This window comes from Octopus bimaculoides, chromosome 1 (genome assembly GCF_046866305.1).
Source record: "Octopus bimaculoides isolate indiv1 chromosome 1, ASM4686630v1, whole genome shotgun sequence".
NCBI classification, from domain to species: Eukaryota; Metazoa; Mollusca; class Cephalopoda; order Octopoda; family Octopodidae; genus Octopus; species Octopus bimaculoides.
In genome coordinates this window covers 41,600,433-41,625,043 of record NC_142928.1, presented here as the reverse complement: position 1 = coordinate 41,625,043, position 24,611 = coordinate 41,600,433, and the positions used below count along the sequence as shown (strand labels likewise).

Here is a 24,611-nt window from a genome sequence, read left to right as displayed (position 1 = left end):
ATCACTGATATATAATTTATCACTTCTCTTTAGTTTCTAATTGTTATTTATATATTCAGGCCTACACAATACATATTTAATGTAATTTGATGTATATTTTGGTTCTATATAAGAGATATTATGCTTTTAATTTTTACTAAACTTGATTTGTTCTGTGATGAATGCAATACTTCTTACTTAATAACAATGTCCACACAAATGGAAAAGACATCAAAGTTATTAACAAAAACTACTGTTACCATTGACTACATATTTAACGTCCATTATACTGCAACAATGCTAAATTCTATTTCTTTTTCCTATAAAAAGTATTAAACTAAACCAAAACAAAACCTAGCTTCCTGTACTTCTTTTTCTAAAAGTAATAGATAGTTTCTGTTATCTAGGTGACCTAATTAGAAGTGGAAGAGGATACTTCAAAAGTATAGTTGCTAGAATAAGAATTAGCTGGAGAAAATGCAGAGAACTTTTACCTCTGTTGGTAACAAAAGGCCTTTCTCTCAGAATGAAAGGCAGATTGTAAGATGCTTATGTACAAACAGCAATGTTACATGTTTGTTAAATTTGTGCTGTGAATGCAGAGGACATACAAAGACTAGAAAGAAATGAAGCTATCATATTCTAATGGATGTGCATGTACAACAAAGTACAAATGTGCTAAGAGAAAAATTGGGCATAAGAGAGATCATATGCGGTGTGCAGGAGAGAATATTGCTCTAGTATGGTCATGTGATGCAGATGGATGAGGACAGCTGTATAAAGACAGCTGTATGAAGAAGAGGAAGACCAAGGTAGATGTTGAGCACCTCAGAGTAGATGATGGGGGACCAAGATGAATGGTGATATGCTGTGCTTGAGAAGATCCTTCCTCAGAAGAACTGAGATTCTGTCAAGCCTTCCTCCAAAGCTCATATTCTAACATTCATTTTTCTCTCAATCATTTGCGTTACCCTATTTCCTTCAATTTCCTCTGCGTCCAAATCATTTCCTCTCTCTAATCATTTGTCACACTATCTTCACTCAGTGCACTTACCTACACATCCACCTTTTCTGCTCTTCTATCCTGTTCTGTCTTGTGTTCACATTGCACCCAGATCTTAAATCTCTCTCTTTCTCTCTCAATTTCCTAGTGGGCAAGACATGTATTCACTTCTTTTGCAAGGCACCTGCTCCTAGTCCCTCTGTCATAGTTTCTTATCCCTCCATTCTGTATCCCACTCAGTTGAGAGGTCTTATTTTATGGGTACTTGGCAACCTCATTGGTGCTGATACTACATAAAGAGCACCCAGTACACTCTGTTAAGTGGTTGCCATTAAGAAGGGTATCCAGCTGTAGAAACCATACAAAAGCAGACATAGAATCTGGTGTAGCCCTCTGGCATGTCTATTTTTGTCAAGCTGTCCAACCCATGCCAGCATGGAAAAGGGAACATTAAATGAAGATAATGGTAATGATGCATGCCTCTCTTTGAAATCAGACAAGAAATATTGATAGTTAGTGGTGGCATATTTCTAATCTTGGAGTAATTATCTTTCGAGTTAAGAACTGTGCCTTTTATTTATTGCCAGTTTTTATTTCATATTCAGTAGCAAGCTTTCCTTCTCATTCCTTTATATATATATATATATATATATATATATATATATATATAATTTTGATGATTTGCAAAACTTTGAAATCTTTCCATGTTTTCTCTATCTCTTTAAAGGTTGGCGATTACGGAAACATTATATTGTAGTGAAACCTTATGAAAATCCAAAAGAAAGACAGTTATTGTCATGGGTATGTAAACTGTTTCATTTATGTTGTTATGCATATGTAGATTATTTGATTGATATTGTTATGAGTTTATACAACATTTTGTTGATGTTGTTATGGGTATACAGACTTTCATTTATGTTATGAAGACATAAACTACTTCACTATGCATATATATTATTTCCTGAATATTAACAAAAGATAAAATTGAACTATTCAAATGATGATCAACTAATAATTACATCACAGTGATTTCAATATATTCTTAGTCTCATTCATTCTTTATTCATCTTAGTTGCAAAGAATGTTTAGTGGATGACAAATATAATTCTGGAAAGAAACAATGAATTATATTGTTTAGTGGGATGACATTTTTAGTTGGGTAAAATATTTTTATAAGACTTAAAGAAAAGTTAGCAAGTGTGAAGGAGCTGAGGCATACATGAAGGAAAAGGTTGTTAACATATTACTGTTTACATACCAGCTAGTTTTATTTGTTTTAGTCTCTTATATCCTATTTAATGATGTGTTTTGTCTCTGTTGCAGAATGATTATGGACCTTCTAAGTTTTTACCTGCAAAAGAATTAATGGCTGTGATAAAGCTGCTTCCAAATCTGCAGGTAGGTTAATTTCAAAATATTCCTCAATCCATGTGAATATATATTTGAAAAGCTGTCCAACTAATAACAAGAGTGGAAAGGTAATGTTGAAATGTTAAAAAATAAATTATAATATTCTGCAAGTCATGCAGTTAGATGTTTTGTAGAAAAGAGAATCACCTATTTTAATCTTAACATGTACCATGCAAGTCACATTAAAGGAACTGAAGGACACATTTTGCAAAGCTATTGGCAGGATCATTATAAAGGCTAGGTAACAAGGATATCATCTAACAGGTGGGGGTTTCACATTCATGACGGGAACTATTAGGATGGATACAGTTCTAAGTATGGAAGATGTGGACATTGTTCAAGAGTAAAGAATTCATATTTCTGTGGCTTGGCCAGAAAATTCAAATGATCACAAAGAACACAAAATCTATTGTGGTAGAAACAGAAGTTTTGGTTGGTGAATTTAGATTGAAAATTAGGAAAGTAACAAAAAGAAATAGGATTGAGAAGCCTCGACTTTTGATATAATAAACATACCTAGCCATTCTACTCACTGTATCAAGTTCTACATCAGATAACATTTGCACTACATAAAATTTGTTTTTTATTTTAATTTTCTTTACAACTTTTACATTATTCTCTCTCTCTCTCTCTCTCTCTCTCTCTCTCTCTTTCTCTCTCTCTCCCTCTCTCTCTCTCTCTCCCCCCTCTCTCTCTCCCTCTCTCTCTCTCCCTCCCTCTCTCTCTCTCTCTCTCTCTCTCTCTCTCTCTCTCTCTCTCTCTCTCTCTCTCTGTATATATACATATATATGTACATAATTTGTTATTCTGAATTCAATTTATTCATTAAATAGGAAATCAATTCTGGATTCATAACATAAAATAATAATGATAATAATAATGATAAATGAAAAAAAAAAAAAAAGGTCAGGCAGCATTAGTGCAACACTTCTGCTGAACATGAATCTTTCCTTATGTTACAAATTGGACTGTCATTTGTGACTAGGTTTAGCAGTAATTTAAAAGCAGAATGAGCTGTTAGTCCTCCTGAGGGAATGGTGGCAGCAAAGTCAGACGATGCTACAGCAACTGCAATTCTTTTTTGTTGCTTTACCTTGGAGAGAAGCAATGTTGTTACAAATGTTTTACCTGTGTTACCAGGAGCATCAAAAAAGAAAATTCCACTGCTTTTTTCTCTGACTGACGAAATAATTTGATCATATGCACAGCATTGTTCTGGAAGAAGTTTAGGTTCATGTTCATTCACAAATGCAACCAACTCTGTGGTGCCATAGTCTCTCTTGCTATGTCTCTTGAAGTTAAATCACTAATTTGACAATTTGTTTTTGGCGTTCCAGAGCCAGACTTGTAAATTTTTACTTCCCATGGCCAAAGGTTGATCCTCAATTTCAATCAATACTTGGTTAAAAATTGTTTCAGAGAACTGAATATTGATATCTGGGTTTGCCTGTTGAACTGCATACTTTAAGTACTCAGCCATGTCCTCATGATGTTTCATCCAAAGCTGTAGGGGACTGCTAAGTCAACATATGTTGAGTATAATTACAAAAAGGTTATGGAGTTTCTTTTGAGAATCTGATACTGATGCTTCAGTCAATGCAAGGTCCCAATACTCATCATTTTCTAAAAAACTTCCCTATAACTTTCACACACATGACCATTTACCCTCCTCAAATCGTGGAATGATTTGGGACCGTGTACTCCATGCAAAAGGAGCCATAAGTAGTAGCATCCTGCTTGGCTTGAGTTGACACTGCAAACTCTTGCAAGAGCATCGGGCCCACGTTCCCTTTTGTGCCATTTATTGTTTCTTCAGGTGTAATACTTGCGTAAAGGAGTTTTCTTGCATCTTCATCTACTTGCCAAACTTAAAAAAGGCAGTAAGGGTAGTTTCTTTTGGAGAAAGTGCTTGTTGCAAGGCTTTTTGTTTTGTAAAGATAACCTTGTAGCCATTCTCTAGATGGATACTCAGATGAATGATGACTGGGTGCCTCTCATGAATGAGAAACTGAAGATGTACCAAAAAGCCTCATTGGTATTGATGTATCTTCCTCTGTCATACTGTGCAACTTCGTCATTTTTATTTATCTACTGACTGCCATTCTGCATAAGAATGTATGTTGCAGCATCTAAACCTTTGTTTATATATTTGCAAACATACTTAATAAAGTTAACAGAGTTGCAGAATTCGACATTGACTCTGCCTACCTGTATTCATCTTTGCTTCACTGTAGATTTCTGATCGTCTACATCTACCCCGTCTCCTCTTGTAAAGAGTGAGAACATTGCACTCAGAAACTTTTTTGAAAATTAATAAGGGGGAATAAATGAAAAGATGAGTTACATGAATTTCTTCACAAGAGTGATTGAAATAAATGGTGATTGTGAAATGCCATACACATGCACACACACACATGCACGGTATCAAATATCAGATAAAGTGGACGCATGTGAGAGAGAGAGAGAGAGAGTGAAGGGGTGTGTTGTCATGTATACATACATAAATAAATAAGCATACATCTTTTTGCATGTATGTGTGCGTGTGTGTGAGAGAGAGAAAGTGCCACTTAGACATCACTCTCTCTCCCTTCCACACACACATACAAAAAAGATTATGTATTTATGTATGTACAGATACATGACAACACACCCTTCACTCTCTCTTTCTCTCTCACATACACAAAAACACATACATAAATGTATACAAACATACATATAAAAACACACATCTGTGTGTGTGTGACTGACTACAAATATGTAGAGCTGAACATGGCATGCAAAAAGTAAATAAATAAAAAGTTTTTGGACGCCCCATGTTGAATTGCAAAATTCTAATATATTTGTGTAATAAAGAAATCGAGTCTGGAGTGTGTGTGTTTGTTTATATTAGAGAGACAGTATGTGTGTGTTTATGAGAGAGAGAGAGAGAGACCATTGCAAACAATGAATGAAATAAACATGAAATGAAGAAATCATATAAATAAAAGCTCATTAAAGAATATCTTGTACCAAATATTTATATTTGTGAGCTTAGTAAACATTTATTTCAGTAATTTATCGTAGTTGTTTGCAAATAGCAAATTAAAACTTGAAATGAAAACATTAAAATAGAGAGTGAGAGATTTCGCAAATGAAAGTGGAAAATTTTGCCGTTGCTACATCAGTAGCAGAAGTTGACATTGTGAAGGAAATAATTTTCTCTTTTATAGCATCCATTTATAGCTCCTATGGAGTTTGCTGTTGCTAATGAAAATGGTGGAATGGTGATACGGAGCTTTTATGAACATGGTACTCTTCGTGACTACATTTGCAAGTGTAAACCTAAGCAAGCACACTTTTTGAAGAAGTATGCCCGACCCAAAACATATTGTGTTTTAGAAACAAGAGAAATTCAAAGATACGGAAGACAAATTCTTGAAGTTTTGAAATTTCTCTATGATAAAGGATTACCATATGGTAAGTTTAAATAGTTTTTAAATGAACATACTGTTGCAGATAGGTGAAGAACATAGAACTGAAATTGATATACATATAGGCACAGGCATGGTTGTGTGTAAGAAGTTTGCTTCCCAACCACATGGTCCCGAGTTCAGTCCCACTGTGTGGCACCTTTGGTAAGTGTGTTATACTATAGCCTCAGGCCAATATATATATATATATATATATAATATATATATATATATATATATATATATATATATATATATATATATATATGGTTGGCATTAGGAAGGGCATCCAGCTGTAGAAACTCTGCCAGATCAGATTGGAGCCTGGTGTTGCCATCCGGTTTCACCAGTCCTCAGTCAAATTGTCCAACCCATGCTAGCATGGAAAGCGGACGTTAAACGATAATGATGATGATATAGGTGCAGGCATGGCCATGTGGTAAGAAGCTTGCTTCCCAACCACATGGTTCTAGGTTCAGTCCCACTGCATGACACTTTGGGCAAATGTCTTCTATTATAGCTTTGTGAGTGGATTTGGTAGACAGAAACTGGAAGAAGTCCATCATATATATATATATATATATATATATATATATATGGCCTAGTCACCCGCATTGTAACCCAAGTAGTTCATGATGGAGTCATACCCAATGACTGGTGTAGCAGCACCATAGTCAACTGCTACAAGGGTAAAGGTGATGCTTTAGATAGAAATAACTACAAGGATATCAAACTGCTGGATCAGGTGAGGAAGCTCACGGAGAGGGTCATAGCCCAACTAATTAGGGAGGAGTCTGCTTAGATGAGATGCAGTTTGGTTTTGTGCCAGGTAGAAGCACCACTGATGCTATATTCCTGGTACGGCAACTGCAGGAGAAATACCCAGTCAAAGATAAACCCCTATACTTGGCTTTTGTGGACTTGGAGAAAGCCTTCGACAGGGTCCCCCAATCCCTTATCTGGTGGGCAATGCAGAAACTGGAGATTGACGAATGGTTAATAAGGGCTGTACAGGCCCTATACAGAGATGCTGTTAGTAAGGTTAGGGTTGGCAATGAGTATAGGGAAGAATTCCAGGTAGAAGTAGGGGTCCACCCTCAGCCCCCTCTTATTCATCATAGTCCTCCAGGCAATAACAGAAGAATTCAAGACAGGTTGCCCCTAGGAGCTCCTCTGTGCTGATGATCTGGCCCTCATAGCAGAATCACTACCAGAACTAGAGAAGAAATTTCAGGTGTGGAAGCAAGGTTTAGAATCGAAGGGCCTTAGAGTCAGTGTTGCAAAGACCAAAGTTCTAGTAAGTAGGAAGGCGAACACATCACACACCCCTTCAGGTAGGTGATCCTGCTTGATCTGTAGAAAAGGTGTAGGCAGAAACTCCATGAGATGTATCCAGTGTAAGCTGTGGACACATAAGAGGTGCAACAACATCAAAGGATGATTAACAGGGAAGATAGCTTTCATGTGCGGCAGATGCACAGGGGCAATAAACACCACAGATGCTCAGAAAATAGATTCCATCACATGCCAAGGGGAAAAAGAGAAGTAGTTGATAGGGGAAGAGTTTGGAGGGAGCATATAGAGGGAATTATGGATGTGTAGAATAAATGGGATCAGAGGGTGGAAGCTGCTGTAGTGAAGGGGCCAGTGGAGAGGGTTAGTTGGGAAAAAGTAGCGGAGGCAATGGAAACAGAAAAGACAGCTGGTCCATCAGAAGTAAGTGTAAAATTAATAACTGCAAGTGGAAAGATAGGGATTGTTGTGATGATGGAGCTCTGCTAGGGTGTGCTGGATGGAAGAGGAATGCCAAATGATTGGGCACTAAGTGTGGTGGTACTGATCTTCAGGGGGAAGGGGTATGTGATGAGTTGTGGGGCATATAGGGGAGTGAAGTTATTGGAGCATGCAATGAAGATAGTGGAAAAGGTATTGGAGAAGAGAATTCGGAAAGGGGTGGATGTGGATGAGATGCAATTTGGTTTTATGCCAGGAAAGGGGACAATAGATGCAATGTTCAGTATAAGGAGACTGCAAGAGGAATACTGAGATAAGGAGAAGGAGCTGTACATGTGCTTCTTTGATCTGGAGAACACATTTGATAGGGTTCCAAGGAAGGTGATTGAGTGGGCATTGAGGAAGAGAGGTGTACTAGAGGTAATAGTGAGGGCAGTGATGTGTTTGTAAGAGGGGGTTAAGACAAGTCAGAATTGGGTCAGAGCTATCGGAGGAGTTTGAGGTGACAGTTGGTGTGTATCAGGGATCTGTGTTGTCACCATTGTTGTTTGCAATAGTGGTCGATGTGATGACAGAGAGTGCAGGAGAGGGCGGTTGCTATGGCATTTAGGTAGATCCAACCTCCCCTGTTAACAGAGACAAAACCCAGATTTAAAACACTAGATGATGATATATGCCAGCATGGAAAACGGACATCAAATGATGATGTTGATATATATAAAACACACATTAAGGACGTGCCACTAATATATTTCTATATTTCTACTTTGTTCTTACACTTTTTTAAAATTGCTGCACTGTTCATAAACAAAATATAGTGATGAAAGTTTTAAGGCCTATAAAGTATGACTGCAGATTTTGCCTTCGTGTGATATGTTTAGGTTAAATCAATTTGCATTCCTGACTGAACTGTACTAACAAAACTTGACTGTGCAACCCAATTAAATACTTGTCAATTTTATAGTGTTGCTATTATTTACAGCAGAGTAATGTATACTTTTGTTATTATACTTTTAACTTCTTAAATATCACTTGGCCATGAACTACAGCATGTATATTTATGATACACTACTCAAGATGGTCATAAATAGCTTATGTTGAACCTTTTAATTTGCCACATACACTATTTAGTTTTATGAAGCAAATGTTTTACTTCATAATTTTTAGAACTTAGTCTCAGCCTCCATGATGTAGTACATATCATCTATAAAGGTCTAATGATAATGAAAAAGGGGCTAAAGTAGCATGTAAAAATCTGTTGGGTCTACAGCAAATTTTTGTAGAAGTTATATCAACATGAAGCATATGGTGGTGTTACAGTAGTATGAAAATTAATGTAGGAACTACACATGTGAACCTGCATAAGCTAATGAGGAAGGCTTTTATGTGATTACTTGACATTCTAGAAATAGCAGTCAAATCTTCCTCAAATCACTCCTTAGTATCTTATACAAAAAAGGACATATTGAATAATGTAGTCCTAGATACACTGCTGGGATAAAAAGATGGAATGGTCATGGTTGGAACTCCTTTGATCATAAATTTGCTCACTCAGAGCTGACTTAGCTAAGCAACTGTTTGAGACTATAGTGACTTATTAAGGCTACAGTTGCCTTTGAATGTATAAAAATCTTGGAAGCTGACTTACTGAGTTACTGTATTGCAGGAAAATGCACAAAAGCTGTAGTGATATATGAACAATTGTAGTGAGGTAATGATTATTTAGGAGTGGTAAGAATATGAGATGAGATCATGTGTTGTACAATGTTATGGGAATATGTGGAATATGTTCATGTTTGGATTGAAATTGTATGATATACGTGTGCAATCTTCTAAAATAGGATCATGACTCTCTGAAATTGTATTGTATGAGAATCCAGCTGCCCTACTCGATTGGATACTGAAAAGTAGGTGGTTTGTATACTGTGTTCATGGGCAAGGTTAAATGTTAAATGGTTCAGTCCACCTAGTTGTATATAAGTACCACATATACAGGTACAGCTCATTACTGCATATACTATAAAATCATTTCATCTACAAGCTGTACTGAATTCAACTCCTACCAATATTTCTTGAGAAAGATTAAACTCTGCCAGTTTTACAGTCTCTAAAAAATACTATTTGAAAATGAAATTTTTAGTACTACACCACTGCTCCATTGAAATTACAAGATACAAATGGTACAGTGTGCCTATATGTAATCCTAGATAGTATGCATTATGAAGCCCTCTCTTTTTTGAGGAACTTTTGCATTTTATCCATTTCCACTGTTGTTTATTTCAGTTTGTTTTAGCAATACTTACACTTTTTAACTTTCTGCTTCTTTTGTAGGTCACTTACATGCTGGTAATATTGTGGTTAACAGGGAGACGTGTCAACTGTTAGACCTTGAAAACTGGATTCTTGGGTTGCCGTCTTATTATAAAAGTTTCTTTGTACAGTTTAAGAAACTACAGGTATTAAATGATTGAATTATTCCTAAAGTTATTTCCATTTTCCTTATGTTGGCTCCACCTATGTTACAGATGTGTGTGTGTGTGTGTGTTTATTCATATATTTAATCTTCTGTTATTACAAAATAAACAAATCCTCCATATGTTTCGGTGAGGACTCTTGGCTGATCAAACTGAAGTAGTCATTGAATTATAATATAAATGTCTGAGTATTCCACAGACACTGGTGCTTGTGAAGACCTATTGGACCAAGTGAAATTGTAGTCATGGCCGATGCCAGTGCCATCTGACTGGCACATAAAAAGCACTGTTTGATTGTTGGGCCTCATGGAGGCAGTGATAGGTGACCGAGACCTTTGGTGATACACCATGCTTGTGTAGATCTGTCAAGCCAAGTAAGACTGTAGTCATGGCCGATGCCAGTATCAGGTCATTGGCATCCGTTCTGGTGGCATGTAAAAACACCCATTACACTCATGGAATGCTTGGCATTAGGAAGGTGTAGAAACCTTACCAAATCAGATTGGAACCTGGTACTGTCCCCCTAACCAGCTTACCAGTTTTCAGTCAAACCGTCCAACCCATGCCAGCATGGAAAGCAGTCGTTAATTGGGAAAAAAAAATGAATCCTCAGTCTGAATCTGTGTGACAAAGCTATCCCTTTGAATTACAGCTGTAAACCAGCCAACAGACTTCCATAGTTTTTATTTGGACAATTCCACTCACAAAGCTTTTGTAAAAGACACTTGCCCAAGGTGCCAAACACCAGGATAGGATCCTGGACTTTATGATTATGAAGCAAACTACTTAACCATTAGAACAGGCCTGTACCACATTAATATATTTACACACACATGCATGCACACATATTTGTATATATAAATATTTAGTATTCTTTTGATATCTCTTGTAGAAAATGGAATCAATTGAAGTTTATTCATTTGGTCGTTTATTGTATGAAATGGCATTTGGTGAGCAACTTTTGAAAGCAACCTGTGACACATTCCCTCAACATTGTCCACCTGACCTACGTTAGTATTACTGCTTTATTTACTTTATTGGCTAGGTTGCATTGTGGTAGTCACCTTACCATTTGAAGCACACTTCCAGTCTAATCCTGACTACTACTCAGTCTCTCAACATGCAAACCACATATCATATTCCTCTGTGACACAAATCTCTCAATCTTTACCTCCTACCCCCCTTCTCTATCCAAGCTCGTCGGTCGGGGAGTTTGACTGGGGCGGTACGTCTGTCAAAGGGTAACGCAGGTGTCCCAAGGCGAGCTCAGTGTGGATGGAAACCACACGTCGAGCAAAAGGGCAAAAGCTCGCTCGACTCCCGATTTTCAGTACAAATAACTCTAAAAGGTGGTATCTGTGTCTTCTCAACACTTGCTTTTCTGAACTGAATTTCAACAATATCTATCAGTCACTCAGGCTCAAAATCTTTCTTCTCCACTATTTTACTGTTGTAACTATTTCTGCCCAAACTCCTCTAACCACTGTTTATTTTTCTCATTTCACCACAAAGGTATTGTCATTAGTAAACACATCAGCTCCTGGTTCTCACACCAGTACCTCTAGTACAGAGGCTGAGTCACATACTATTCTAAATTGTTCACTAGTTGGACATCTCAAATACCTTTGACTTCTTTCTGTCCTCAATATCCTGTCATCACCGTCTATGCACTAATTAGATTGTTCAATCACTGCTTAATCTAGACAACATCTTATGTCTTCAAATGCACACATTTCAACCCAAATACTTATGGCTCATCACAGTACCTAAGTGGTTAGAGCTCCATCATTTTATGCCATTTACACCTGAGGTATATGCATCCCTCGTACTACCAGTCTGAGACAACTTAACCATTATCCTAAGAACAGATTTTCAGTCTATACACACAATCCCAAAGACTCCAAGTTATTGACTCACATTTTCACTGTAGTAGTGCAAGCATAGAACACTGCTTGCACCAGTAATAATTCACCACCATTGTAGTGTCTACTATCAAAAAAGCAAAGAGTAGCTTTCAAGTTATCATACAGCTTGGAAACTCTTCCACTTCTCAAATTTTTCTTATACTAGATTGCTCACATTCAGTAAAATACCTTTCAATTACTCTTTTTGCATTCTGCACTCTCACCTCCCCATTCACTCAGTTCTCAAGTATAAAATCTTCTCTGATCACTTCAACTCAGTCCTGCCAATGTTCTCTCAACCCTCAAACACTACATTCCAGATTTAGCTACTATCCTTGCTAAATCTCTTAAGAATTTTTTTACCTCTACTACAGTAAACCTGAATCTTTGTAAATATGCTACAATGTGTTATCCCCCAAAAGCCATTCTCTCTGACTTTGCTAATTGCCAATTTTCTTCCAACATCTCAAAGAAGATGAAAATAGTTGTCAACAATCACTTTCTTTGGCATTGTAAACTTCTCTCCACTCATCAGTTACTATTAATATGGTTTCTGCAGAGCCAGCTTTACTGCAATCTTGCTCTCTTATGTCACTGCTTGTCTCTTGCCATTGAGAACTTTGGTAATAATATGTCTGGCATGAGAACCTCCTAGCTAAATTGTCTACTTCTGGTCAACTGTACTATTTCAGCTTTTGGATGTCTCTAACTCATGTTGTATCAACTTTAATGTACCTCAAGATTTGGTTATGTTTTCTTTCTGTATATTAATTACCTACATGCTGTCAATTCTAAAATGATTTCACTCTCCATGCTTCCTTATCTTTCTCCACATGAGCATCATATCAAACATAAACTGTCTCTATGAATAAAAACCTTGAGAGCAAGGAGATCTGACAACTTAGTCTCTTCCACAAAGACACAATATCTACACATGCCACGTAAACATTTCTCTGTCATCATCATCATCATCATCATCATCATACATCTATTTTTCTGTGCTAGGATTGGTTGGATAAAAATAAATGAATGATATAACAGTATGACTGTCCCATTTGAATTTTGTAGGTGTGTGTGGGATGGGGGTTAATAGTAGATCAGGACAGAAGTAAACCCTAGCTCTGGAGATGAATCTCTGATCTTGTGACCCAGTTTTGGGCAATGTTTTATATGTGTGATTACTGTAAGATATTGTCAAAAACTGACAGGTTAATGGGAGCACCTCTATATAGTTGCTTGATCTGCTTGAAATGGCTGCTGAATCTCCCTCAAATACTGTTTTAAAGGACATGTTGAATAACATGGTCCTGAGTTCCCAGCATGTAGAAGACAAGAATGCATTCTTTTAATCAGAGGTCTACTTGATTGGGATTAACCTGGGGCTGAATGATAACATCAGAGATTGCAAGTTCTTTTTGTAGTTACTTTTGAAGGGATGGAAATAGTGCTCATGACCTTTGCAGGTCATCTTGGGACTGATGCTGTTGATATGTTCAGTTTCAATATGTGTAGGTTGTTATCTGTAGGAAAAGCATGAGCAAGGAAAAAAAAATCTCTCTCTTTCTCTCTCTCTCTCTCTCTCCCCCCTCTCCCTCTCTCTCTCTCCCCCCTCTCCCTCTCTCTCTCTCCCCCCTCTCCCTCTCTCTCTCTCTTATGATGTTATCAGTTATCTTTTTATGGAACTTTTTTTCGTGTTACTGTAATATGTTACAAGGTTTTCACTTGGTAAAGTGAGTGGTTTCCCTGAAAAAGTGTGTATTTATGTAAATGGCTTGTGGAAACTAGGATGAAGTTCCATTACTGTTAAATCATTTTCTTTTTTGATAATATTTAGACTATTTACAAAATGTAAGCTGGTGGAATTAGTACAAGAAAATGCATATGAATTAGACAGATATTATATAAAGGTGGCGAGCTGGCAGAAACATTAACATGCCGGGCGAAATGCTTACCGGTATTTCGTCTGCTGTTACGTACTGAGTTCTATTTCCGCCAAGGTCGACTCTGCCTTTCATCCTTTCTGGGTCGGAAAATTAAGCACCAGTTACGCACTGGGGTCGGTGTAATCGATTTAATCCCTTTGTCTGTCCTTGTTCGTACCTTCTGTTTAGCCCCTTGTGGGCAATAAAGAAATTAGACAGATATTATATATGCACCTATATAGTTTCGTGCTGTCTTTTTCTGAGAGTAATCCATACCTGTATCTATTACTTTCATCTTTTAGATTTTGGTACAAATAATACCAGAATTGACTGTTACATCTTTTGTGCAAAATTAGACCTGCACTGAGAAAGAAATCAGAAATTTAATTGATATTCCATTTTATTATATTTTTATTTTTATTAATCTGATATAAATTTAAATGTTATTAATCTATATCTAAACTTATCCAGGTTCTGTATTGGAGCTCTTGTTGTCCAGTGAAGCTTGCAAGAATGAACTTCCAACAATTAATGATTTATTGAATCATCCGTAAGTTAATTTTGATAGTATACATTATCTAATTTTTACCATTATGTAATTGATACTGGCAATATTTGATTGTGGATGTGTTCTTGTTGATTTGTGTAAATTGGAATTCCAAATTTCCCCATGTTAATATGAGCTCTGTATTTTTATTTTCATTTTGCTATGTATTATCATTTCTTTCTAATCTTTGCATGTCCTCTGCATTCATGGCCCATGTTTAGCATTGCTGTTTGTATATAGGTATCATATAGTCTGCCTTACACACTGAGAGAGAGAGGCATTTTATTACCAATAGAAGTATTATCTCTGAACTTTCTCCAGTTCGTTTGCATTCTAGAAACTATGCTTTCTGAGCAACTTCCTTCACTAGTTAGTTGTGTCACCCACATAACAGAAACTAACTGCCGCCAATGATCTTTTTGGGCATTCAAGAAAATCTTCTTTCTGGTATGTTCTTGGTGTTTATAATTTTTTGTTCTTCTGCCACAAAGTCCACTTACTCTGTTATCTTCCTGTGATTCCCTTACAACACTTATATTTCCATAATTTACATTGTATACACCATATGGAATTATTTCTACCTACTCTTTTACTTCTTATCAAGCAGGGCTATTTTTCTGAAGGGATTAACATATCTGTTTTTCTGCTTACTAGACCTTTGGTTTTTGCTCAGTTAACTTTAAGCCCTTTAATTTCAAGTTTTGCATCCACACCTGGAATTTCTTTTCTAATTCTACTACAGATTCAGCTATAAGATTATCAATATAAAGGAGTTTCCATGGGCAAACAGTCTTAAGTTACTTTATTATGGTCTGGAGGACTATGATAAATAGGAGTGGACTTAGAGTTGAACCTTAGTGAACTCCTACCTGCACACTAAATTTGTTGCTGTACTCATTGCTAACTATCATGTTACTGACAACACTTTTTTACATGACTTGAATGGTTCTCACTAGTCATTCATCTACTCCTAGTTTCTGAGCAACCACCATATAAGAGAGCAAGGGATCCTGTCAAAGGCTTTGTCCAGGTTGGTGAATGACAAGTAAAGTGGTTTTCTTTTGGCTAAATAGTTTTCCTAACTAGAAAGAGAGCAACATTAGCATACTTCTCCTTGGCACAAAACGAAAGTGCATCTCATTTGTCTCTTTTCCTAATTAGTTGGGCTACAGCTCTTTCTGTAACTTTCATGACTTAATTTTGCAATTTGATAACCTCTGTAATTTATTCTCTCTAAGGCATCTTCTTTACTTTTGTAACAATTGACTATAATACTAATTTTATATTATATACCTTTATATTTTATTCCAGATTTTTCTCGAGTATTGTATTGCCACAGTCAGATAAACCTATTTTTAAAATACCAAGCAAATTGAAAGAGTCAATCAAATCTGCTAAAGAGTTAATGGAAAAACATTTAAAAGAAGAACAGAAACTGGTGTGTAATTTTTTAACTTGTTTTTTTTGTTGTCTTGCATGCCTAGTTTATCTTCTAACTCACACTACATTATCTGGACAAGCAATAAATATTCTATAGTATTTTGTAGCTATCACATATCTTTCTTTTCCTCTTGTTTAGTGAGATTAGTTCACTTTTTTCCCCTTACTAGGATAGAAATAATTACTTATTGTTTAACACAAAGTTCAAATGTAGTTAAAGTTTAGTATTTTGTATTGTATTTATGAAAAGAATTTTCTTTCCATTCTCTATATAAGTTTTCAATATAGAATGGAAAGCATAACTGAATTCAAACTTTCATTATGCATTGAAGATAATTGAAAGGAGAAAAAATTTATTTTTGTTAAGTCAACACAAGTTACTAAATTTTGATTGGATTTGGATTATTACTCTGTACTTTGCATTAAATAATAATTAATTAATTCTATTTTGAAAAGGAAAGTATCTTATCTTTTAATCATTTCAGTCATTGGACTGTGGCCATATTATATATTTATGATAGGAAGAAAGTTAAATGTCATTCTGAATCAGGATTTCAAATTATGAAGGCATTCATTTCCATTTCTAATCACTGACAACCTTTGGTTGCTGGTCAGTCATGGGATCTGGCTGCAAGGTAAAATAATTCTGTTGTGCAACAGATGTGTCTTTACCAAGAAAAATCTCATCGATTTGAATTAACTTCTCCAGTGAAAAGCAAATAAATATTCTTTCTTTTTTTTCTAATTTCAAACCCATACTAGCATCAAACAAATTCAAGATTGTTAGATTTCTCTTCAGATGCCAACCCTTTCTATTAATGTTTAGTACCTATAATCACTACTGCATATCTATTGCATAGAGGCAGCCAATGAAATGCTTAGGAGCATCCATCAAGTATTGGTTGTGTGGGTCACAGCATAACACTTGGGGTATGTTATATGTATTTTGCTTGAAGGCTGTGATGGTTTTCACAGTGGTGATGGTGGTGATGGGATTACTATTACTTTCATTTATTTTAATGTGTATTGTAGTGATATTTAAAATTAAACAATTTAAATGTGTTATTAGATGAATTACAAGCAAAATATTTTAATCTTTTTCTCTCAGTAAAAATATTAAATAAATAAAATTGTAATATCATAGGTGTTGATATTTTTCTTGAAATGGCAAATGAATGACTGAAGTTTTAGAATCACTTTCATATGTTGTACAGATAACACTAACATGTAAATCATTGCAAAAATATCTTTTTGTAATAAGTTTTCCTAAATTTCCTACAGATAAATCAGTTGAAGCGATTAACAAAAGCCAAAGAATTTCACATGTCTGAAGGGGAGAAGCTAAGAAGACGAAAGACAAAGAAGGTTTGTTTATTTTTCTTTCTTTCTTCTCTCTTTTTTTCCTAAATGTCACTTAAATCAGTCAATGAACAATGTTTACTTCAATTTTTGTGAAGCTCAATGAAATTATTGCTCAGAAGGATGAAAGGCCCTGCCAATAAAAGCTTAGACTATCTCAGATTTAAAAAATAAAATATTAAAATTTTTCCCTTCACTGTTTGGAAATGTAATATACATTTACTGCCTTGTGAAACTGAACAAGTTCTCATGTCTCTGTTACAGTGATAAACTTCATGCTATGAATGGTTTACAATTGTGTGTCATCATCTGAAATAGTTGGAGTAGAATTGATCAAATATCAACTTTGTAGATACAGAAGACATTCAAATCAATCATCATCCTGTTGTTTGTTATAGGCCTCTCATGGCCTCGAAGAATCCTCCTCTACTCCCCCTCCACCCTTCGCCTCCAGAGTTTGATCCCACCTCTTGAGATGTTGGGCTGTCTCTATGAAATTGACTCGGGAATGTAGCAGTGGATCAAGTGCTGAATGTGTATTAATGTGATATAGATATGAGCAAATACAAGATGACTCATCTCTGAATGAGGCCAGTGCAATTTGAATATACTGGTATGGGGTGTTAAAGTAGTGGTGGAGTGGTCAATATTTAGTATTATTACTTGTCAATTTTTGCTTTATTTAATTAGGTCTTTGAGTAGTTTTTATTTTGGAATTGTTTTGCACTTTTGTTGTAGTGTTGGTTGTTGTGGAGGGTTGTGACAGTTGTACTAAGAGTATTCAAGTTTCATTATGTGACTATGAGAAGTTGGTGTCTCATGTTCTGTTTGTAGCAATTTCATATGACAAAATTTGGTTTGTTTTTTTGCACATGAAGCAATTAGAGATCAAATAATTTCATGTTCAACTTCCCTTTCCCTTTCCATATCTGATCAACTTGAATCAACCTGAATACGACATCTAGCATACAATTTGACAATGACATACTACAACAAAACAAACAAAAATATTTGATCTTGCATTCAATACCAAACTAATATGAACAAATACCCATGTGAAAGCATGCAAATTACTCAGTAGATTTATAACATTCATTAAGTACAAACGTGCTTAACAGAAACAAATGCTAGTCACAACATACAGAATCATTACATGACCCAAACTGGGATGTGTTTCCTGTTTTTGTTATTTACAGTAGAAAATGGAAAGAGAAAAATCAGAATGACATTGAACTGAAGTCTCAACTGGAAATAAACAAACAGATATATATATATATATATATATATATATATATAGTCACTATCAGAACTAGAGGAGAAGTTTCAGGTGTGGAAGCAAGGTCTAGAACTGAAGGGCCTTAGAGTCAACCTAGCTAAAACCAAAATCCTAATAAGTAGGAAGGTAGATAAAACACAAACCCCTTCAGGTAGATGGCCCTGCTCAGTATGTAGAAAAGGAGTAGGTAGTAACTCTATAAGATGTACCCGGTGCAAGCTATGGACACATAAGAGGTGCAGCAACATCAAAGGCAGGTTAACTAGCAAGTTAGCTTTTGTTTGTGGCAGATGTTCAGGTGCAATAAAGACTGTAAACAAACAGGAAACAACTTCTATCTCATTCCAGGGTGAAAAACTAGAGGTAGTCGATAGCTTCCGCTATCTGGGCGACCAAGTTAGTAGTGGGGGTGGGTGCGCTGAAAGTGTAGCTGCTAGAATAAGAATAGCCTGGGCAAAGTTTAGAGAGCTCTTACCCCTGCTGGCGACAAAGGGACTCTCACTCAGAGTAAAAGGCAGACTGTATGACGCATGCGTACGAACAGCCATGCTACATGGCAGTGAAACATGGGCTGTAACTGCTGAGGACATACGTAAGCTCGCAAGGAATGAAGCCAGTATGCTCCGTTGGATGTGTAATGTCAATGTGAATACCCGTCAGAGTGTAAGTATCTTGAGAGAAAAGCTGAACATTAGAAGCATCAGTTGTGGCGTGCAAGAGAGACTATTGCGCTGGTATGGACATGTGGTGAGAATGGATGAGGATAGCTGCGTGAAAAAGTGCCACACCCTAACAGTTGAGGGAACTCGTGGAAGAGGTAGGCCCAGGAAGACCTGGGCTGAGGTGGTGAGGCAAGACCTTCGTACATTGGGCCTCACCGAGGCGATGACTACTGACCGAGACCTTTGGAAATGTGCTGTGCGTGAGAAGACCCGGCAAGCCAAGTAAGATCGTTGCCAGTGCCCCTGGACTGGTTCTTGTGCGGGTGGCACATGAGATGCACCATTTTGAGCGTGGCCGTTGCCAGTACCGCCTGACTGGCTCCCGTAGGATTTTCGAGCGAGATCGTTGCCAGTGCCCCTGGACTGGCTTGTGCGGGTGGCACATAAAAGACACCATTTCGAGCGTGGCCGTTTTCGTGCGGGTGACACGTAAAAGCACCCACTACACTCTCTGAGTGGTTGGCGTTAGGAAGGGCATCCAGCTGTAGAAACTCTGCCAAATTAGACTGGAACCTGGTGTTGCCATCCGGTTTCACCAGTCCTCAGTCAAATCGTCCAACCCATGCTAGCATGGAAAGCGGACGTTAAACGATGATGATGATGATGATGATATAAATTGTAAATCCAAAAAATAACAGCAAAAATGCAAAGGATTCTGCGGTACACGTGTTTCAAGCTTTATATCAGTATATAATTTACAAGTATTTCTCTCCCAGGAAATTACATCACATCGGCGTTTTTATTTTCATTTTTATTTTTTTTATATTTTTTTAATATTTCTTTATATATTTTTTTATATATATACTTCACTTTATACTTTTACATTTATTTTATACTCTTTTACTTCCGGTTTCGTTATGTTTTAATTTTATATTTTTTAATTGTTAATTTCTTTGTATTTCTTATTTTTTATCGGTTATATTTTGACTCGTTTATCATTATCTTTTATATTTTATTATTTTTTTCATATTTAATTTTTTCATTTTTTACGTTTTATCTCTTATTTTTATTAGTTTTATTATTTTTTACTATTTTTTAGTTCTTATTTTATTGTTTATTTCTTAGTTATTACATTATTAATGTGGGTGCTAATATTTCCTTTCACTAGTATACTATATTACTCTGTATTTTGAATTTTATTTTCTGAATTTTAACTTATAACTTACAACTTATTTCGCTTTTCTTGTTGACATGTTTATCGATTAATTCTTTAAGGTCTTCTATGTTATAATTACCCTTTCCACTTCCTTCACCCTTCTTCATCTAGATAAGTGTATGTAGATAGGTTAGTACACTTAAGTTGTAATTCGCTTAGGTTGACCACTTACCACAAGAATATCATGTTTCATGTTTCATGTTTCAAGTCTATTCTGGCATGACACTTCTTATTTACAACCAACCACTGATATAGACAGACACAGCTCATATATATCTATCCCTTACGACCTTTAAGATCTCTGTATCTATATCTATTTATCTATTTATCTTCTTCTACATTTAGATTTTTCCTCACCACCCTTCACCAACCCATCTAAATAGATTAGATGTAGCTTACTTGACTATCCAGACTTTCTCTTATTACTTCTTAGATTACTCGCCCCACCGATTTGACTCCCTTTATTTTTTATTTTAAGTTTTATTTTTATTTTTTGAATGAATATCTGTGTATTTCTTTTTCTTTTTCTTTTCTTTTCTGCTCAGGATTTTATATTCCCATTTTATTTTATATTGTTGTTTCGTTTTGTCATTTTATTGTATTGTTCTTAACCACCAACTTAACACTACACACTGAATCATGGCAAGGTATGGACGGTTTTCGGAGGACCGAAGAAATTATGTGTAAATGGAGAATTATACGAGGTACAGTACTATACAAAATACCGAAAGGATCTTCACCTCTTATGTCACACCTTTCTTCCTCCTTTAACGCTGATGTGATGTAATTTCCTTGGAGAGAAATACTTTTGCGGCTGAAGATAGTTTTGTATTGTAAATTATACACTGATATAAAGCTTGAAACACGTGTACCGCAGAATCCTTTGTATTTTTGCTGTTATTTTTTGGATTTACAATTTATTCTTTCACCTCAACCACGAGCTGGCATACACAGGTGCTTACAATTGTCAAGTATTACCTCTAAATTTTACTATATATATATATATATATATATATATATATATATATATATATATATATATATATATATATATATATATATATATATATATATATAAAGGAACAGGTGTGGTTATGTGGTAAGAAGTTTGCTTCCCAACCACATGATTCTGAGTTCAATCCTATTGTATGACACCTTAAGCAAGTGTCTTCTTCTATACCTCCAGGCCAGTCAAAGCCTTTTGGAATGGATTTGCTTGAAAACAGAAGCTTGTAATGTGTGTGTGTGTGTGTGACTGTCTCCTAGCCTTGACATCTCATGATAGTTGTCACAATTGTGCAAGCAGTGTCCTCCATTCCCAGTCTTCCATGAAAGAATATCTGGTTATGATGAAATATTACCTTACTTTGAAATAGGTGAGGTTTGGTGAGTATGGAAAGCGAAAGTAAAAACAAAGATGTTGATGATGATATATATATATAAACTCAAATTGATTTTCAGAAAGAAAAGGCTTTAGAAAACTCCAAAGACGATACTTCAGTATCAAATTCAAGCACATCAGCTTCCCAAATTGTTGGTGAGTACTGCAAACATTTTGTATTTTCTTTTGTTTTTTAACAGGAAATCATCTTTCATTGATAGAGTGTAACCATTTAAAGATATCAAATATTCTGTATTATTCTGTTAACTTTTCCTTGTATGTATAGTATAAGGTTTTCTTTGTTTGCTACAGCTTGAGGTTCAACAAACTGCATTTTGCTAGAATCTAAGAGTTCCTTTTCTTTCCTTTGTGATGCCATGTGCATGGTTATCAAATAAAGTTTTAATGTTTCTTATTGTTGGCTAAATTTTGTTCATTCAAATCTAATCAAATATTCCCCAAATTGTTTTTACTGACTGTAGTGACATGAATTTTATTCTTTATTCACAAGATTGGTTCACATTTGATGTAAAAAAATAAGCACTAATCCCACAAGATAAAATTTTCATCCTTTTAAAGTGATGATGTGTAATGACCATAGGGACCATCTTAAAGCATCACTAAAAGTAGTTATACAGCTTTTTAAGTTTGGTATAAAGATTACTGTTAATTATGATTTCACTATTATTAAAGAAATCCAGGATCTGAAAAAACTGGTGACGGATTGTATGAACAACAATTAACCCATAGGAGAGTTTGACAACATCAGTTGTTGTGAAGAATGACTTTTTTAGCTCTTGCCTTTTGTATGAGAATAAAGATAGAGAAAAATACATTTTTCTCTTTGGTTACCAGCTAGTAAGAAAAACCCCAGGAGTAAAGTGTTAATCTATCAAATATAGGAGAAACACAGTTGACTAAGTAACATGATGACTATCAGTTGAATAATTAACTGTCCCTCGTGCTTCATTGTGTTAAGCACTTAGCTCATGATTGTTAATCCATTTAGTTGTATACAAGTATCATGAGGAGGTACAGTTTACTGCTGTAAACAGCAGGGCCAATAGTCTTTATGCTTTATTCTAATCATCTCAGGAGGTGAAAATACTTTGCTGGTCTCAGTGACAGATTGCAGTAAAAGAAGGAACATTATAAGCTTTATTGTCCTTCTTTATTTCTAGTATACTTTATATTGTGCAGTCGCTCAATTTCATCTTGTAGATCAGAGTTGACTGACTGAAAGATCTGGCTAAAGATGAAAAAAAAAAATCAGCCGAAATTTCAGTAACAACACAATAACATTGCACAACCTCTTTAGCAAAATCAATGAATATCTCCTTGCTCCAGATTATCTGATTGTGTAATCACGTATTAAAGTATAAATAATTCATTAATGGAATATCAAACTACTCACCTTTTGAAATTAGAGCCTCTCAAATCTGATAAGACTTAGCTGTGTATGATAAGGTCTGTGGCAAGTGTTACATACATCAAATCTGAACTACTGTTACAAAAGAGTTTCTTGATAACAAAGTTTGACTTTTGTTGTAAGAATTATTCTAATCCAATACCTTGAAGAGTGTATCTAATTAAAATGAAACTTATTTTGTTAACTGCTACCCAGAAATACTAATTTAGGACATTCTTAGAACTAGGAAGTTCTTCAGATGTATTTTCAAACTTCTCTCTGTGGAATGAGGAGCTAGTTTTACAATCATCATAAATCTAACTATTACTTCTATTGACATTTTTACCAAGACCACCATTGCCACTGATATCATTGATGATGACAGGCTGGGAAGTCTAATATGGCTATTAAAGAATCCTCAACATTATATATTAAGCTTAAAAAGAAGCTAATATCTGAAATTGTATAGTAATACTGTGAAAAGGACAGCATGGGTAATGGTAGTTATAAAATGATTAATTAAAGTTTATTATATAATGATGGTTAGCAGAATGGAAAGATACAAAGAATCAAAATTACTGGAATCGCATGCTATTCTTCCAGAGTTATTAGAACAGCAAACAAAATGATTTATGGTATTTATTCTGGCACTCTATGCTCTGAGCTCAAATTCCACTGGGGCTAACTTTGCCTTTCATCCTTTTCAGGGTTGATAAAGGCCCAGTCAAGTATTAGAGTTAATCTTCTCTTTCTCTCTCTCAGAATTGGTCACATGAATGGGTCAAGAATAGAATGTTCATATCATGACCCCCACCAATATTTTCACCACTTTTCTATACACATATTAAAAAAAAAAGGAAGAACAACCTTAATATTTTTCATTTAAAAACAGAAGTTACGTCTCAATGATAATTTTGGTAAAGATGTCTAACCAAGGAGTTGATCAGTAGTTTTAAATATTGCTTTAAAAATATCTGCCCCTAAACATTGGAACAAATACTTAAAATTTTTTCTATATTGAAACATTGCATCTGTAGATGACAGCAGAATAATTTAATACTTTACAGTGGCCTAAACTCAGAGCATTCCTGATTTTAATGATATCAATTTGTTTGGAGTACATATTTCATGATGGTACTTGATTAACTGATTTCGTTGTAGCCAGCAGTATATCCTACTTATCCTGGGTTAGTACTTAGCCAAATATATATTTTTTTTAAATGTAATATTGAAAGTTTATCTTGCTTTGCCTCATCTTTATGTTCATATATAAAATATTGCATTCAAAATACTCAAAACCAATGTATGAGTATTACCTTTACAATTATTTACATTGGTATATACATTATTTTTTTAGGGAACTTTGCTTGACTTTTCTTGCATTGATATGAATCATTTGATTTCATACTGATATCACACTCTTCAGGGTAATGTTTTAAACTGTTAA

At 35.4% G+C, this 24,611-nt stretch overlaps 1 protein-coding gene across 2 annotated transcripts in view; it reads left to right on the top strand.

Annotated features, from left to right (window-relative positions):
- The window catches only part of LOC106878940 (PX domain-containing protein kinase-like protein), a 53,496-nt gene that overhangs the window by 15,055 nt on the left and 13,830 nt on the right, over window positions 1-24,611 (top strand). For both annotated transcript variants that reach the window (XM_089350645.1, XM_014928312.3), the window contains exons 5-13: window positions 1,710-1,783; window positions 2,306-2,380; window positions 5,602-5,848; window positions 9,907-10,031; window positions 10,942-11,059; window positions 14,347-14,425; window positions 15,734-15,860; window positions 17,144-17,227; window positions 21,837-21,912. In XM_089350645.1, the coding sequence (XP_089206771.1) occupies window positions 1,710-1,783; window positions 2,306-2,380; window positions 5,602-5,848; window positions 9,907-10,031; window positions 10,942-11,059; window positions 14,347-14,425; window positions 15,734-15,860; window positions 17,144-17,227; window positions 21,837-21,912 (1,005 nt within the window). The remainder of the gene's footprint in view (window positions 1-1,709; window positions 1,784-2,305; window positions 2,381-5,601; window positions 5,849-9,906; window positions 10,032-10,941; window positions 11,060-14,346; window positions 14,426-15,733; window positions 15,861-17,143; window positions 17,228-21,836; window positions 21,913-24,611) is intronic.